The 16,810-nt window shown below is 43.3% G+C and overlaps 1 protein-coding gene across 1 annotated transcript in view; it reads left to right on the top strand.

Annotated features, from left to right (window-relative positions):
• cox10 (cytochrome c oxidase assembly factor heme A:farnesyltransferase COX10) overlaps nt 1-16,810 on the top strand; it is a 50,054-nt gene that overhangs the window by 311 nt on the left and 32,933 nt on the right. Inside the window, exons 2-4 of the mRNA XM_066664947.1 lie at nt 1,590-1,732; nt 2,866-3,154; nt 5,579-5,703. Coding sequence (XP_066521044.1) covers nt 1,590-1,732; nt 2,866-3,154; nt 5,579-5,703 — 557 coding nt within the window. The remainder of the gene's footprint in view (nt 1-1,589; nt 1,733-2,865; nt 3,155-5,578; nt 5,704-16,810) is intronic.

Genomic DNA, 16,810 nt, shown 5'->3' with positions numbered 1-16,810 from the left:
CTAAAATCACACCTGCTTTAACCCGGTCGTAGCGTGGTACGTTTTTAGCTTAGCATAGGCTCAATTTAAACACAGCTTACTGACAGGCTAACGGTGACCTTAGAGAGAGAGAGGAATATTTAATCATATTTGCAGCATGAAATAGTCTACCATCAGAAACGAACACCTCTATTCAGTTTAATGCGTTTTTTTTTTGTCTTCGTCTATTATTAACGTTTATTCATTACTCGATTGACAGATGAGCCTGTGTATTTTGAGCTAAGGGTTAGGGCTGTAGATGGTTTATGTTCCACGTTTATTTTTTCCGTTTTATTTTGTCCATAGAAATGAACCTGTGAAAATGGTGTGTTTAAAAACTGCCATATTTAACGTTTACTCCCCTCCCCTCCAACTTCCTCTGGACTGAGATGTAGGAGAAACACCAATCACCGACATTAACACAACTACTATGTTTCTACATTCTCTGTCCATTCTGTCAGATCCACTGGCCAAACAGGGTCATCATATAATTCTACAGTTACAGACTGTTGACCCCCACAGAGCAGGTGTGATGTGGTGGTGGATCATTCTCAGCGCTGCAGTGACACTGACGTGGTGGTGGTGTGTTAGTGTGTGTTGTGCTGGTGTAGAGTGGATCAGACACAGCAGTGCTGCTGGAGTTTTTAAACCCTGTGTCCACTCTCTGTCCACTCTGTGAGACACTCCTCCCTCGGTGGTCCACCTTGTAGATGTAAAGATGTAGATATCGTCCTCTAGTGCTGAATGATTTTGGTTGGATATTTTTAGTTGGTGAACTATTTTTGGTCCAGGAGTGACACAAATTCCAGCAGCGCTGCTGTGTCAGATCCATTGATAATCAGAGTGAAAGGGGAAAATAAAATGTTCAGGGCAACAGATGGACTACAGTGTGTCATTGTGGGACTACAGAAAGCTCCTTTTAGAGCTGAGAGAATGGACAGAGACTTTAGAAACAAGCGTGCTCATAATGTTATGGCTCATTGGTGTATATAGATCAGACTTGTTCCTCTATTTACTATACCTCCGTATTTACGTGCATGGCTTTACCCTGTGTTTGGTGTTAGTTGTCATGAATTCTAGAATAATATCTATGTTTAAATGCACGCATCAGTCTAAATCCCAAAGTACAAACATTCAGCCTGTAGTCACCGTGCCCAGTGACGAGCCTTTCCCTAGAGCAGTGTGTGGGGAAATGGTCCTCGTGGATTCTCAGATATTTTTAGTGAATCTGGCCCAGAGTAAAAATTGAGTACTCTCTAGGGTTCCTGAGGATGTGTTAGAGAGCCATGGCTCCTGAAAGGGGTGAATATTATCCTGAGTTCACGTGTATTTGAAAGGCTTTTGTGATCCATCCAACATGATTTTGTGACCTTTCTAATGGCCCTGTAGTTGAATAGAATTGTTTCGTAAATTCAGAGCTGTAGCATCTTATGTGAGGCCTAACCGAAATAGTAGTAGTTGGTGTGAGCTTTCTGATGGCTTTTATTTGTCTGTGAAGTTTGTCCATTAAGGCATGCTCAGTCGGGTGATTGGAGGGTGTTCATATACGATGTGCGGTTATGTCTCTGCAGGTTTGGCTGGTGCCAGTGTGAGTCATAAACTATTACTAAATGCACCAAGAAATCACCTGGATGTGAAAAGCCTTATTCAGCGTTGCAGGAGAAGCCAAGCACACTGGATCACTTTCCAGCACCTGAGTTTCCTGAAGCGACAGGTAAGATTTTCATAAGGGCTCTTAAGTCTGGTGCAGGTCTCTGGAAAGGCATTATATTGTATTTTTTGTGCCTCCGCTACCACAGCCCCCCACTGAAATGTAGTTGATGTCTCAAGACACAGTCTCTCACAGGAACAGCAGGTTTTGGGAACTGCAGCAGAGGTGGTGCTACCATGTTGTTGTTAGGGACAGATCAGAGTGCTGTCATCAGTTCAGAGAGAGCAGTAGAGTTTCTTCGTTCCTTGTTGTTCTGCTGGTGCTCTGTAGTGCTCTGCAGGGTTTACATGTCTTGTCCCTATTTGGCTCACTTGGAAGCACAAGCAAACAGGGACTTAAAAAAAAGTACCCAGTTCCAGGTACCACACTTGCCTAATAAAAAAAGCAAAAATAACAGAGTAGAGTAGAGTACAGAAGAGTAGGTGCCATGCAGTGGAAAAGTTTAGTACTGTTTTAATTGGATCAACAGATCACCTGGAGAGTTAAATTCATGACTTTTAGTTCACTCTTTAACCTAGTGCTGCGCGATATGAGCACAAATAAATATCACGATTTATTGTACATTTTACCACGATTACGATTAATGAACAATTAGTTTGTTGTTGTATTCGTGACCCTCACAGTTCAGTGACGAGGCGTGTGCTGTAAATATGCTCCAGTGTTAAAGCTGGGATAGTGTTTCTAATGTCACTGGGAGCTTGTTCCTCTCTCGTTTTCTGAGCACTGTTTATATTTGGTGTGTCATTGGGCTTTGGCTGAACCTTTTTTTTCCCAGCGTTTAGATTTGTCTTCTTTGTTCAGTCTCATCTTAATTAAAGTCAGAACACAACACGGTGTTTAGGTTCTCCTCCATGTGGCAGATAGGGGGCAGAATCATGTGATTACAGCTTGGTAGCGTGGTTTTAAAGGGACAGCACATGAACACACAGTGGGGACACAACAGAATAAAACAATAATCTATATAATCGTTATAGACCAGATTTTGTTGATTAGAATTCTGAATTTCGATTTCAGTTAGTTTTCGATTAATTACCCAGCACCTACTTTAACCCCTGAAGTTTATACTTATCTAACCAGCCAAAGGCCTAAGACTGACTCGTATAAGACACTGTGCCTCTCCTGTGCATCTCTTACAGTATGTGACGAGTAACATCAGAGGTCTAAGCCAGAGAGCCAGACCTAAACAGGAGCCTGTGACCTCCATGCTGGACGAGAGAGATGACTCCATCATCCAGGTCCAGCAGATCCCGGCCATTAAACCAGAGTCTGGTGTGGTGGCACCCGGCAGAGAGGCTTCCAACATAGAGGATGAACCCGAGGCAGACAGACAGGCTCGTCTAGAGGCCAGACAATGGAAAGAACTGAGGGTGAACTCCTCGGATTTACCTGGAATTTATGCTCGCCTCTCCAAAATCAAGCTCACAGGTACGGTGTGACCGAACGCTCACTCTCAGTTTATTACAAGAAAATAAGGGACAGTCAGTTGTGTTCTGTAATTATGGTTCTTCATGATATGCAGCAGTCATCATACTGCCACCTAGTGGCCTAGAACTATCAGCGATCCTGTAGATAATGTTTCATACATGGCAACCTCCATGTGGGGGACCCACTCTATAAAGCATAAATGGGTTCTTTCAGGGAGTACAGAACAGTTTGATATTTCTTTTAATGAGTTGTAGTTTTTAGAACAATAAACACGTGAATGAATAACATTTGCAATAAACAGTAAGCAAACAAATGGAAAACTGCTCTTTGCGAAGTTCACAATTTTAAAAACATAAATCCATGCCTTAGAGATCAGTAGAAACCGTCGGTGGGAAGTCATTTTGTATCTGAGTCCATACCACTTTGTGTCTTACATGCCGTGCTGTCTGCTGTTGAGTACTGTACAGTGGTCTAAAACCTCGTGTGTGTGTGTGTGTGTGTGTGTGTGTGCTTAAAATAGTCCGTACACTCCCTCCCTCTCTGGGAGTGAGGGGAGCCCAGAAGTCAGTGCTGTAAATAAATCAATCTCTGGTGTTTCTGATAAATATTCTGAGGGAATCTCAGATGTTTTTTAAGGTAGTGTTTTAGATTTAGGTTTTACACATATTTCTTTATATTCTCAGTTGAATTGAGTAAAGAAAAGAGTTTTACAATAAAAAAAACACTTCATAATGTGGGACGCCTGTGTTGTGTGTGTCGTATCGTATCACAGTGTGAATGCGATGGTTGACATGGGTTTAATGTAGTGATGCACCATGTATTGGTGGCAGATATAATATTTGCTGATATTGGATTCTTTTCGTCATTATTTTCGGTCCAACATTGGTATTTTAGCTAATGTTATAATAACTGATAATTTGGTGTTTTTTTGTGCTTGGGCATATGCTCTGATCCCTGTAAATACACAACTGTGTGTGCTTTGTGCACGTTGTTCACAGTTTCTACAGAAATCAGTTTAAAGGGATTACATTTCCTTTTAATTTTTTTTTTTTTAAAAAGGTTGAAAGCAAATTTAAAACATCAGTGACGCTCAGTACACACAGATGGTGTAAACACACACACACACACACACACACACTCACAAAGCAGGTTAAACGACAAAGATACTCTCGACCACCACAGTGCAGGAGCCCTTCGTATAAACTAGGGATGGCACGATACCACTATTTTAGGTCCGATACCGATATTTTACATTTTGGTATCTGCCGATACCGATACTAATCCGATATTTTGAAAAAAATAATTGCTTTGAAAAAATGTTTTCCAGCAGCGTTTGTTTTCTTCTTAGCGTTCGAGGCCTTGATAAATTCAGTGTACTCCGTGGTGTTTCTGTAAGTGTTTAATCATGTTCGTGGTGTTAAAGTTCCCAACACTGCTACCACCTCGTGAGACAGTAGCACTACACTAATTACACTCGGAGGTCTTGCTCCACACTGCTGACGTGTTTACAGGCCTCTCACAACAGTCGCTCCGTCACGTGACGGCTGCCGGTCCTAATGCGAAAGTGCAACATTGGCTTACGGCATGTTGCAAATTTCACCCCCAAAAAGATTTTATTTTTATATTTAATGGATCGGACGCATGTTTTGTTCCTTTCCGATATCCGATCCAGCAATTTAGGCCCGAATCGGACTGATACTGATTATCGGATCGGCGCATCTCTAGTATAAACACATGGAAACAGATAGTCATTGAGCTATTGAATTTTTTATTGAAAAAAGATGACAGACACATGTCCAAACACTCTCTCTCGCCCTCGCTCGCTTTATGCTGCTTTCTCCCTCGCTCTTCAAAACAAACCCGGTGCTGCACTAATTAGTGCCCCACTAGAAACCATTCATGAGGAACCAACAGTTAATATTTGATAAAAATTTAAATGAATGAACTAATAAATTTAACAGATAAATACTGAAGAAAAGGCTTTTCCGATGATAATCTATGATTAAAATGTATTTGTTTTGCTTTAATTCTTGCAGCTCTTTTGTTATAAATAGTTAGTAAAGGTGATGTAAAGAATATGAACCAGTCATATTTTTTTTCATTTATTATTCATTAAATGGAGGGGAAAGAAAAGAAAAACCTTTGTACAGTTGAGTCATTTGATGTGTGCTATTTTTTTAGTCGAAAGACCATTTAAAATTTTATGGTTGATTTTAAATTTCTTTCTTTCTTTCTTTCCTTCTTTCTTTCTTTCTTTCTTTATATTTCCTTTATATATTCTGTTTCCTTCTTTTTAAATATATGAATATATGTTTATCATTGATCTAACCTTGTAACACCTGGATGTTTTCTTAAATAAATCAAATGCAGTAGTTTTGTAAAATGATTTTTAATATGACATTTGTTTATCTGCCTTCTCCTCAGCGCTTGTAGTTACGACAGCAGCAGCAGGATACGCCATGGCTCCAGTGCCTTTTGACCCCATCACCTTTGCATTGGCCTCAATTGGAACAGGCCTTTCCTCGTGTATGGCAAACTCCATTAACCAGGTCAGTCACTACACACACACACACACACACACACAGCCTTCTACATGAGCGTAGCAACCTGATGTTAAGTAGCAGGCCACAATGACCCTCTCACACTGAGAAAAACAGTATGACACGTAGCGCGTGCCGTATGTTAGTGGACCACTTTGATGTTTTTGGAGTTGTGCTGGTGAGATGCACTTATTGACAGTAACTTAAAAAGTACCTTCCTGTGAGGAGTCTGCAGTGTGAAGACCGGGGTGTTATCCACTACGCTTTTACAACCTGACTATTGTATTCAGAGGAACAATATGGGCATGAGATTTAAAAAGAACACTAGGAAAGATTTCACATTTTTTGAGCTTGGGCTCCACACAGTGTTGCAGAGTGTAATTTACATTTACAGCACTTTCTTGTAATCAAGGGGATTAGTTTTCTACCCTCCTCCAAAAGTGATGTATTGTAGATTCTGCCGTGCTGAGCTCAGAGCAGCAAACTCAGTGGCACTCCCAGTTACACATCAGTGAAGAAACACCGTGATTGTAAGGTAACAACACGACCCAGTGTCCCTTAAAATATTATTGAAATCAGTAATAAATGAATCTTAACGTGGAGTGAGAAAGTAATGCAGTTGGGTCATCGTACTCGTACTGATGCGTGATTGCGTTTTGACAGGATCTGCAGATTTCTCCAGGGAGGCAGTCATTGTTGTCAGTTAATGAAGACAGGCACTGCGAGTGGTAGAGCAGATTACCCCACAGCCCTCTGCCTTGTGGTGTTAACATTGTTTGGCAAAGGTCAGTTGTTTGGATTTGGAGCCTTGGTAAAGGGTCCATAATTACAGAGTTATTATCCTGCATGTTTTTAGAAAGCACGGTTGTTAGCCTCTCTGCTGCACTCAACACTAAAGCACTCCAGCCGCAGTAACGAGCTGTTGGCAGAGCGCTGATATTTGGTATTGTTTTGGTTATATTCAGCGAGATGGATGAAGCCTCGTTTCAGCGGCTGGCAGAGCTTCAGCTCCTTCTGCGACGCCCAATAGAGTTTCATTACGCATTACACAAACACAAACACTAGCGCTCAGTGTGGTCCCTCATGGTGCACTTTGAGATGGATAAAGAGAAAGAGAGAGCGGGGGGAGTGTATCCCGCTTCTACATTTTGGCTGTTTTGCTCGCTTCTCCTGCTGCGTATCACAGAGTCGCTGTTTCGGGCGGTGATAGGGGTTGCGTTAGCAGCCGACTGGCTGCGATGCTTTGATTGTTTTTCCTTCCGAAAGCTTTCGCCAAGCTAAAAATAAACAGAGACTACAGAGGCACTCATCCAGTCGCTCAGTAATCAGTCCGGTTTTTTAGTGCTCCGTTCTCTGGCGTTCCGTGCAGGAATGCTGTCCGTGCATTCAGAAATCACCGGAATGGTCGTCCCTCCCCTCAGCCCTGGCCTGAACTCCATTAAGGCTCAGACGTGGCCTGTAATTGGGAGAAGGCCGTGATTACGCCGCCACATTCTGCCTCCAGGGCTCACCTCGGCTCTCTCCGGCTGCACAGAGGAGTCGCATCGCACTTCACATCAGACCTGAACCTACATGGCATTTCAACAATGCTGCAGCAACTGCTTATTAGTGCTCTGATAGACTCGCACCTGATCATCATTTCCTGTGGTGCTGAATGTAAAGGTTAACACTGATGTCAGCCACAACACGTCTCTAAGGAAGTATGTGGATAAAAAAAAGGCTGGTAGGAATTTGAGGGAAGCTAAAATCAGTTTAGATTGATGAGCTGAGATTTTTAATGCAGAACATGCAGTGCCCATCACAAGACTGTGGGCACCTGGAATTCTTAAACGGGGCGTATTATACTTCTCCACGTGCGAACACAAGTCTGGGATCTTTAAACATCTATGACCTGCAGTGTTCTCCCTCTTAAGAGCTGTGGGTTTCAGCACCTGTTCCTTTAAATGATAACGAGCCGCTCGCTGTTCACCCCGACCCCGAGCGCACAGCAGTGAGGAGCGAGGAGCAGAAGCTCTGGTTTTTAGCCGTTTTCACTCTGTTCTCTTTCTTCTCCGTTCTCGTTTTCTCGGTTTTTACTCAGTTTCTCTGCGCTCATCGTGTCTGTTTTGTTCATTTTAACCTCGTTTTTACGCTCTCACACAAAGCGCTGTGATTGGATAGACACAGATGAGGGGCAGGGCTTGTCAGAAGTCAAGAGAAGAATCAGATGCCTCTTTCCCAAGATGCCTTTCTGTTTCACACGGCTTGGTGGGATCCAGAGCACTGTATTAAAGTGCAGTAAATTGTTTGTTTATTTATTTAATATGCACCATATAATATTTGCTTGTTTAAGAATGAAAAGGAAACACCGACCGGTGAAGTTCAATAATGTTTCTTTATTCGCTGCAGTGTCTGGCCCAACGTACAACAGACAGGTATGAAAAGTAGTCCCAGGGTTGACAGCGGTCTGAAAAGCAGAGAGGAAGTTAATCGTTAGTGTTGAAACCCCTTTTCCACGCTCGGAGCAGGTAAAGTACTGGGTGTCATCCTTCTGTCGTCTGCCTCAGGGCCTCGATATAGATCAGCACATGACGTGCTTCTCAAACTCTTACAGGGTTTAATTCTTTCAGCGCTGCTGTATCCGGCCGATCCAGGCCTCGGGGCTCGGGGGGTTAAAGTAAATTCAAATGAAGAGTACAGTTGGAAAGGCTGTTCCTGCTTGAAACGTCGCCAGCGCCTCAGAATGGATTGAAAAGCGCCGTTTGTTAGAGTCGCGAAGCTCGCGGATGACACACTGAGACTAAATGGCTTCTATTTAGCTAATTAATTTGGCAGAGAGAGGGAGGTACATGAAAGTAATACAGATCGCTTGAGTTCACGTCAGTAATCCACTTTGATTTTCCGTTCTCAAACTAAACCCATATTGGTGTTTTGACATTGGCTTGGCTTTCATTAGGGTTTGGCAGCCTTTTCTTCGTCTCCTTTTTTATGTTCTGAGAGTTTATTGGAGAGCGTTTCAGAAATGCAGCATGTGAAAGGGAACCATCTGTTATGTTTATCAACAGTATTCGCACACTCAGCGCAAAACACCAAAACACCTGTCCGGGACGTTAAGTGCAACTACCGTAATGAAGCGAAACTCAAGTGCAAGACACTTCCTCGGAATATTCAGTAAAATACAATTCCGAATTTATTTCCACAGACACTTTACGGACTGCTGCTTTGGTCTGGTTTCGGGGCAGAAGCTTGAACTTGTTTGAGCTGCTGTAGAACTTTACGTCTAAACTACGGCTGAACAGTTTGGGGTCAATATTTCATTGTGGTCAATGTCACCATCGCAGTTTAAACCGAAGACCAGTGTCTGTTTTAAAAAAGTAGACAGAGAAGATCAGGTATTAACTTTTAAAAGTTGAACGTATGGCACCAGGTGGTCGTTTAATTGTGGTTGTTGTCACGTACACAGCAGTGATTACTCGTCTCTGATTGGTCTCTCTCTCTGTTATAGATCCCCACTGATGTGTGTGAGTTCTGATAATAGCTCTTGGTTTCCTCAGTTTGGATGTAAAAACGGTTATTTTATTATTTATCATTAAAGGGAAAAGTCATAATTCTTCTTTGTTCAAGGGTCATTGATCTTCACATGAACACATCATCGTCCAAAGAAAAATAATAACTTTTGGAGCATCTTTATTGGTTCATTCGTCATGAAATGAACAGACAGCTGCTGTGTTTGAATGATGTAGGAAACTAAATATCCACAGAAATGGAGATGCATGATTTTATTTGAACAGCGAAGATATTGAGGAAAAAAGAAAAACAATCAGAACCAACCACAGTGAATAAACACAGACTGAACACACACACATATTTTTGGGCCCATAATAGAAATGTGTGTAATACAAAGGCATACGTACTCACACAGGTCCTCGTTTAAATGATAAAGCTGTTGTTGACAGGTCTTACCCAGGTGCTTAGAAACATCCCGTGCTTTGCTTTAACAGAGTCATGGTGTGACTCGAATGTTGTAGACGTTTCTAAAATGGAGAAGTCTATCGATATCTTTCTAAGTGTGGCTCAGATATTTTTTGCTATTCATCTTTTTATCATGTGCTTTATTTAGCTGTTGTCCCTTGTCCGTGAGACGACTGCTGCGAGTTGAAGCTGCGCAGAAACTAAAGCGAGGGAACACTGTGCTCTCAGGTTACACTTTTTGAAAATTTAAAAGAGGGGGGAAAAGAAGTTTTTTTGCTGGACGCTCCAGAAGTGAAGCAGGATGAATGGACCTGCTGTTGCTGTTTGATGTCTGTTCTTTGAAGTCCTAACTGAGCAAGAACAGCGAGGGGGGTTGTATTTAGTCTCTGCTCTATCAGTCACGTGTCCCGCAGACCGGCATCACCCACACTTTTTAAATAAATGATAGTTTACATGTAAAGTCCCAGGGAAGCTCGAGTCTGAACTGCCTGCTGCTGCCTCCAAAAATAACCAGCGTGGATCTTGTTTGTCGAAGTATTCGCTTTGGTATGCTTTATTCTGTGTGGATGGCCTTCTCCGGGCTTCTGGAGACTAATAGGCTGTCCGTGGCCTTTGAAGACATTTAATCTAGGCGTACAGGCCCAGGCTATGGAGATGGCTTTCTTGTGGCTGGCCGTTGGCATTTGCAGCAGAACTTCACTCCACACGTGGCAGACTCGAAAGAGACCTTGTCTGCTCCTCTGTCTCACTTCCTGTTCAAAGCACTGCTTTGGTTACTGGCCCATGTGTCCCATACTTAACGATTTAAACGCAACCATAGTGAGCCTCTGTTGCACAAGAGTGTCTCAGGGCTTCGCTGGAGTCCTGTTTTCTTAAAGATTAAAGGTTTGAAAAGTGAGTCGTGTTTATGTTAAACTTATATAGAGGTGTAAGTCAGATTTGTTTTGTTTGTGTACACAGGCTGGAGTATTTTCAGATTTACGTTGTAATGTGTATGTATTAAAGGCACATATTCCACATGCAGCGAAGAACACAGTTTGGGGTCCTGCTTCAATCAAAACACCACAAGGATCCAACCCCACAGCAGCGTTCTCCCCCCCCTGTGTAAACAGCCCTGTTCAGAGCAGCCCGTTTCAGCACCTGTTCCTTTAAATGATAATGAGCCGCTCGCTGTTCACCCCGACCCCGAGCGCACAGCAGTGAGGAGCGAGGAGCAGAAGCTCTGGTTTTTAGCCGTTTTCACTCTGTTCTCTTTCTTCTCCGTTCTCGTTTGTGTCAGTTTTGCTGCATTTAACCTCATCTTTGCGCTCTCACATAAATCAAACTGTACTTCAGCTTCATGTGAATAATGTTACCGATCATTTGTGCAGTTATCTGTTGTGTGTTTGTCCTTGTTCCGTTAGAATTGTTGTTTGCTGCACTCTTTTTCATTTGATATTGGAGCACAGCCACAGGTTCAGACGTGACGTTTAACTTGAATCAGAGATATTTCGTGATTTAAATTGAGAAACACATTCGTGGAACACATTGGTCATGGGTCTCTTGACTTTCGGAACAGAAGGATTGAAACTTTAGTTGAATTCAGATTGGACTAGACTAGATCTGTAAATCATTTAAAAACCTACAACAACCCTGGGGTTGAAAGAGTTAAACTGTGGTGTGATATAGACTCTGGAGTTCAGGCTTCTTCACATTACAGACGTGCTCACGGTGCAGTCTGCGTGATGCTAAGAGTTGTTTTTGTTTCTCTTTGTTTTGGCTAAGAGCGCAATTTTCTTTTGCCATAATTACACACACACACACACACACACACACACACACACACACACACACACAGCCGCAGTGTTTGCAGAGTGACACCCAGTCACCTGCCGCAGGGTCGCCATAGTGTCTCCTTTAATCTTTGCCCCACTTCCAGCCCCTCACCTTGACACACCTCCACCTGAGTGCAGGCAGAACCCCCCCCGCCCTTCTGCCCGTGTTTAGTTTCCCCAAGAGGAAAATAAAAGAAGAGGAGGAGAGAAACTGCCTCAGATGTGGTGCCAGCTCTTCTTCTTCTTCTCTTTCTTTCTTTTTTTTTTTTTTTGTCTTAACCCCCTTTCTTCTTTTGGAAGTCCCAGCCAGGGCTCGAGTGCTGTTTGCTGTGATCAAAGACACCGCTCTTCATTCGAGGAACACTTACAAACGTTAAACAAATCAAAGCAAAGGTGGATTCCTCTAAAGAGCTCTTCCTTCACGTTCCACGTCAGAGCACGAGCGGCTCTTTTTTTTTTGAGGCTGCAGTTTATTTGCAGCGTGCAGTGTTTGTGTCGTTGGACTCCAATGTTAAATGCAGCCGGCTGCAAAAGTTTGGAAAACTGATCAAATTACATTTTGAGTTTCTGTGAATGTGTGAGTGTGTGTGAGTGTGTGTGAGTGTGTGTGTGTGTGTGTGAATACTGCGTGAGTGTGTAAACTGTTCACAGGTGTGTGACAGTCAGAGTTTTTGGAATAGCCTACAGTTGTGTGTGTGTGTGTGTGTGTGTGTGTGGAAATGTCCAAAGGTGTGTGTGTGTGTGAAAATGTCCACAGGTATATATGAATGCCTGTTTTGGAGTGTGATATGGTCCGCAAGTGAGTTGAGAGAGTGAGTGAAATGGTGACGTGTGTGTGTGTGTGTGTGTGTGTGTGTGTGAGAGAGTCACTGGATGAGTGTGTGATGTCCTGTGAAGAGCTGGTGCTCTGTCCAGGGTCTTTTCCTAGTCTTGAGCCCAGTGAATCTGGTTATGAATGAATGAATGTGCTGAGAACACATTTGGAAAAACAGAAGGACACTGTGTTGTTGTTTGAGCGCTTGTTTTCACGTCTAGAAACTGGTTCTTCAGCTGCGTTCACAGCTCCGTGCCTGATTCATGAAACTAACAAAGGACAGCAAAGAATTCAGAGCAGTGTGTACCTCCTCCCGCTGCCTTCGACCTGGTGGTGTGTCTGCAGCGTTGATAAATAAGAGCCATTGTGTTTACTAGTGTGCTCACTCAATCATGTGTCATAAACCTCATTACTCATCCCGGGAGTGCTCCGTCATAGGAAGAGTTTTGCTGGTGTTCAGTGTGGTATCAGCTGGTCCTGAGTGTTACCTGACGAGCGACAGGTGTTCACACTCTCTGATAAGCCACTTCCATCACGAACGCTGTTAGAATAATCGCAGCTAATTACAGTCACAGTATTGCTGTCATTAGTGCTAGCGTGCAAACACACTTCGTGCCATTACCTCGGAGGGCTGAGACTGACGTGAGAAGCAGAGTCGAGGTCCTCTGAGGAAGCGAGGGCTGTCCTGAGGGAATGAGCTGTAAGCACACAATAATGTTGTGGTTTTGTGTTTTAAGTGTAACCCTGTCTGGAAGCAGCCGGGGACGGTGTGAGAACTCGGGGAGACGCTGAACGCTGGCGTGAGTCAAACCCTGAGAAAGAAACAAACAGTAGAAATATTTGGAGAGACTGGTGTATGTTTCTCTTTCATCGCGGCACAGTATAGTTTTCCCCTGGGGACAAATCACTGGAAACTGAAGACTTTGGATGTTATATTTAACTCTTTTGTAAAACCTGTGCACACACACACACACACACACACACACACACACACACACAAACAACCCTCTGTCTGTGTTTACTACATTCTTCACTCACAACACTACAGTCAATAAACACATACATAATATAATATGGGTTTCACTGTCTGTAAAGAAGTGAGGAAATGTGTTCTCCCTGTGTCTGCATGGGTTTTCCCCTACTGTGTGTGTATGTGTGTGTGTGACATTGTCCACAGGTGTAAATGTAAATGACTGGGTGAGTGTAGGAGACTGTGCACACTGGTGTGTGTCCACATTGTCCACAGGTGACTGGGTGAGAGTGTGTGTGTCTCTGTGTCTGTGTCTGTCTGTGTGTGTGTGTGTGTGTGTGTGTGTGTGTGTGGTGTCCTGTCCAGGGTGTGTCTCTGCCTCACACAGCGATGGGCTCTGGACCCTCCACAGTAATTATCAGGATGGAGCGGTTACAGAAGATGAATTCATGAGTTAATGTTTTTGTACAAGCTCTGACTTCTCTGGTGTGGCCCTGTTTTAAAGTGTTGTATCAAAGCTGTAGTGTAGGGTGATGGTGTCACTGCTTTATTTAACATCTTCTGTGGATCAATTTACGCCAGTCACATTTATTAAAGGGACATTGTCTTCGTTGCTGACGTATTGGGAGCTGTTGGTGTTTGGTGAATCTGCAGCTGTAGAGTTTATTGCTTTGAAAAGAAAGTAACGGTTGGAAAATGATGCGTTTGACGGCTAATAACACACGCCTTTATCTCTTCTACTCTGCAGAAATATAGCTGCCTTTCGCTGGGGTTTCAAAAGTAAAATCCTCCCACTCAAGCATCGGGAATAACAGATGCACACAGCCTGTGCTCTCAGAGAGTGAGCCGCTGCTCTGGAGGTTGCCGTGTGTCATGCCCCTGTAGTGACTGAAGGGTTTGAGTTGTTCTTTGTGTCTGGCGGTCTCCCGGTGATGTGCTGTGTGAAGACGGCACGCAGACACAAGCCTCCACACGCTTCTCTGAGGCAGAGCAAGGCTCCGCTGGTGCCCTGGCCCCCTACACGGCTCACGCTCCTTCTTTTACATATTTTCTCTTTTATTTTCCCTGCTGCCGCACCCTTTCACCCTCAGTCAGCCGTTTGTTCGCCTGTAGACTGGAGTTTTTTTTGTGTTCACACAGCTGTCACCAAACAAACCGTTATTGATTGAAGGTGTCAGCACTGCGGAATATAATTGATGCTGAATGGAAGAATGCTATGCGGAGTTGTGTTTTTGGCCGAGCGGAGTTAACACGGCTTCCTTGGCTCTGAAAGCTTCGCGTGCTTGTCTCTGCGTTTTAAACGTGGTTGTTCACCTCCTGCACGTGTGTCACACAGAACCACGTTATTGAATTTACAGGGTGGAATGTGTTGGACAAGACCTGAGGTGATGACATGGATTTTAGAGCTGTTTTAAGTTCATTACTGAATCATTCAGGGATCGTAAAATAATAAGCGAGGTTTCCTAGCCTCCTCCGAGATACATAGTGCAGTTTCTGCAGTGCTGAGACCCGAGCAGTAACAAGAGTCTGGGTTCTCCGTACTACAGGTCAAACCTCACAATGATTTTGAAGCTATAAGTTTAAAGTTTAAGTTCAATCAAATGAACCCAGTCATGATGCGTGAGTGTGTAATGACCACAGCAGTGTTTCAAACGTCTGTTTACAGCGTCTGTTTCTTTAAATGATAATGAGCCACAAACAGCTCACCTATGTAGCAGTGAGAAGCGAGGCGCAGGGGAGCTCCGTTCTCTTCCTCCTTGGCTCTCGTTTTTGCAGTTTTAGTTCTGTTTTCTTCTTCTCTCCTTTTCTGTCGTCTCTGCTCTGGTCAATGCCTGTTTTACACGTTTTAACCCCACGTTTGCTACAAGAACACGGGTCAGGAGCTGAGACTGGACATGCTCAGGTGAGGGGAAGGACTTGGGCAGCCCCCATAAAGCTGATGAGGTGCTCTTGTGTCACAGTGTGAGAGTTGGTAGACTCCTGATCCACCGATGTATGAGCACAAGGTTTATTTTTTTTATTTTTATGTCCTCTTTAAATGCCATGATTAATATAATGACTGTAATTTCTGAAGGCAGTGAACCTTTAATGCAGACTCATTCAATGCTTTATTCAATGGTGTCCATGTATTTCACTAATAATTGTGTTCATTCAGAGCCGAGCAAACGTACGTCATTTTTCTGCATTAATCATATTTATATATTTAAATATTCATGGTATAAATTGGAGCATTTCCAGCTGCGATTGGAGTTAAATGATGCTGCACGTTCCCCGGTGCGATAAGACGTCTTAACCCCCTTTAAGGGACCCCACCTTCTCCGTGTATGACTCAAGAAACACACCAGAGCCATTCTAATGCAAATGGGAACGCGTGTCATGCAGAAGAAACATATCCAATCACCCTTTGAAGTACTTTATGGTGCAATAAAACATAATTCCTGTTTTGTCCCGTGTTTAGTCGGAGTCACAGAAACACCCCACGTCCCGCTCGCGTCGGCTGTCCTCTCTGCTTTAACGTTAATTGAATAGTAAAGCATGATCGCTGTCGTTTGAAAGGAGCATGCCTTCCTTTTATGTTGTTGCTTCATTGGCTTGTGTTTATGATTATGCACATGGATCCAAGTTCCTGTAATGATGTCACCTATGAAATTTTAATGCTGAGTCTTTTAAAGAGGGAGCCCACTTCAGGGAACGGGTTGCAGGATGATGAAGAGGAGCTTTTGCGATGAACACTTTGCAGTTTACTCCTTATCTACGTGTTTTCTTTATCTTCTTATTGACTCTGAAATGCAGATGATATTTTTGTCTGTCGGGTTTAGATGGATCTAGAGGAATAGGAGTCCTCCTCTCTCCCGTGTGGCTTCCGTCTCTGACGTCAGGCGTCTCGCCCTTAATCTTTCCTGTCATAGACAGGCAGACTGATTGTCGCCTCCGCGTAGCGCCCATGCATTTTTAAAATCCATATTTGCATGCGTAAGACGGCTGCATCGGCGGCAAAGTACAGAAAGCCGGAGAGCGAGGGGCACGCTGGAACATAAACGAGAATTGTGTCTCCGGAGCGAAGCGTTTTTACATTTTCATGGCTGTCATTAAAACCAAAAATGGCGATTCTCAACATTGTGTGTTACAGATTGTATTAACCTCTTTCTAAATTGTGTCTCCTATTATAAAAGTGTCTGTTGGGGGGATTTATTTACAGCAGTGAGTTAAAGCCGTACTAAATCAGCTGAGGTGTGATGTTACTGCGGTCAGAAATTGCTGAAACAGCACCAACGTCATGTCGCCACTAGCTCACAAGTTCACTAACGGAGTCATAAATGCACAGCGATGTTTAATTTAGCGTCTGCCCGGTGATGCAGAGGTTTTTAGACCTCTGTTGTCTCAACCCAAAAATTATAAATCTGCTCTGATTAATGCTGTAATCTCTCAGTCTGTAAACTGTTTATATTTATATTTGTGTGTGAGTGAGTGAGTGTAAATAAACAAAATTATCAAATTATCACAACTCTTTTCCGTTTGTTTTTAACGCTAATCATTGCCCAAAATTAGACCATGACTAATTAGCAT

The sequence above is a fragment of the Hoplias malabaricus genome, chromosome 3, assembly GCF_029633855.1.
Source record: "Hoplias malabaricus isolate fHopMal1 chromosome 3, fHopMal1.hap1, whole genome shotgun sequence".
Lineage (NCBI taxonomy): Eukaryota > Metazoa > Chordata > Actinopteri > Characiformes > Erythrinidae > Hoplias > Hoplias malabaricus.
This window is presented reverse-complemented; position numbering and strand designations above follow the sequence as displayed.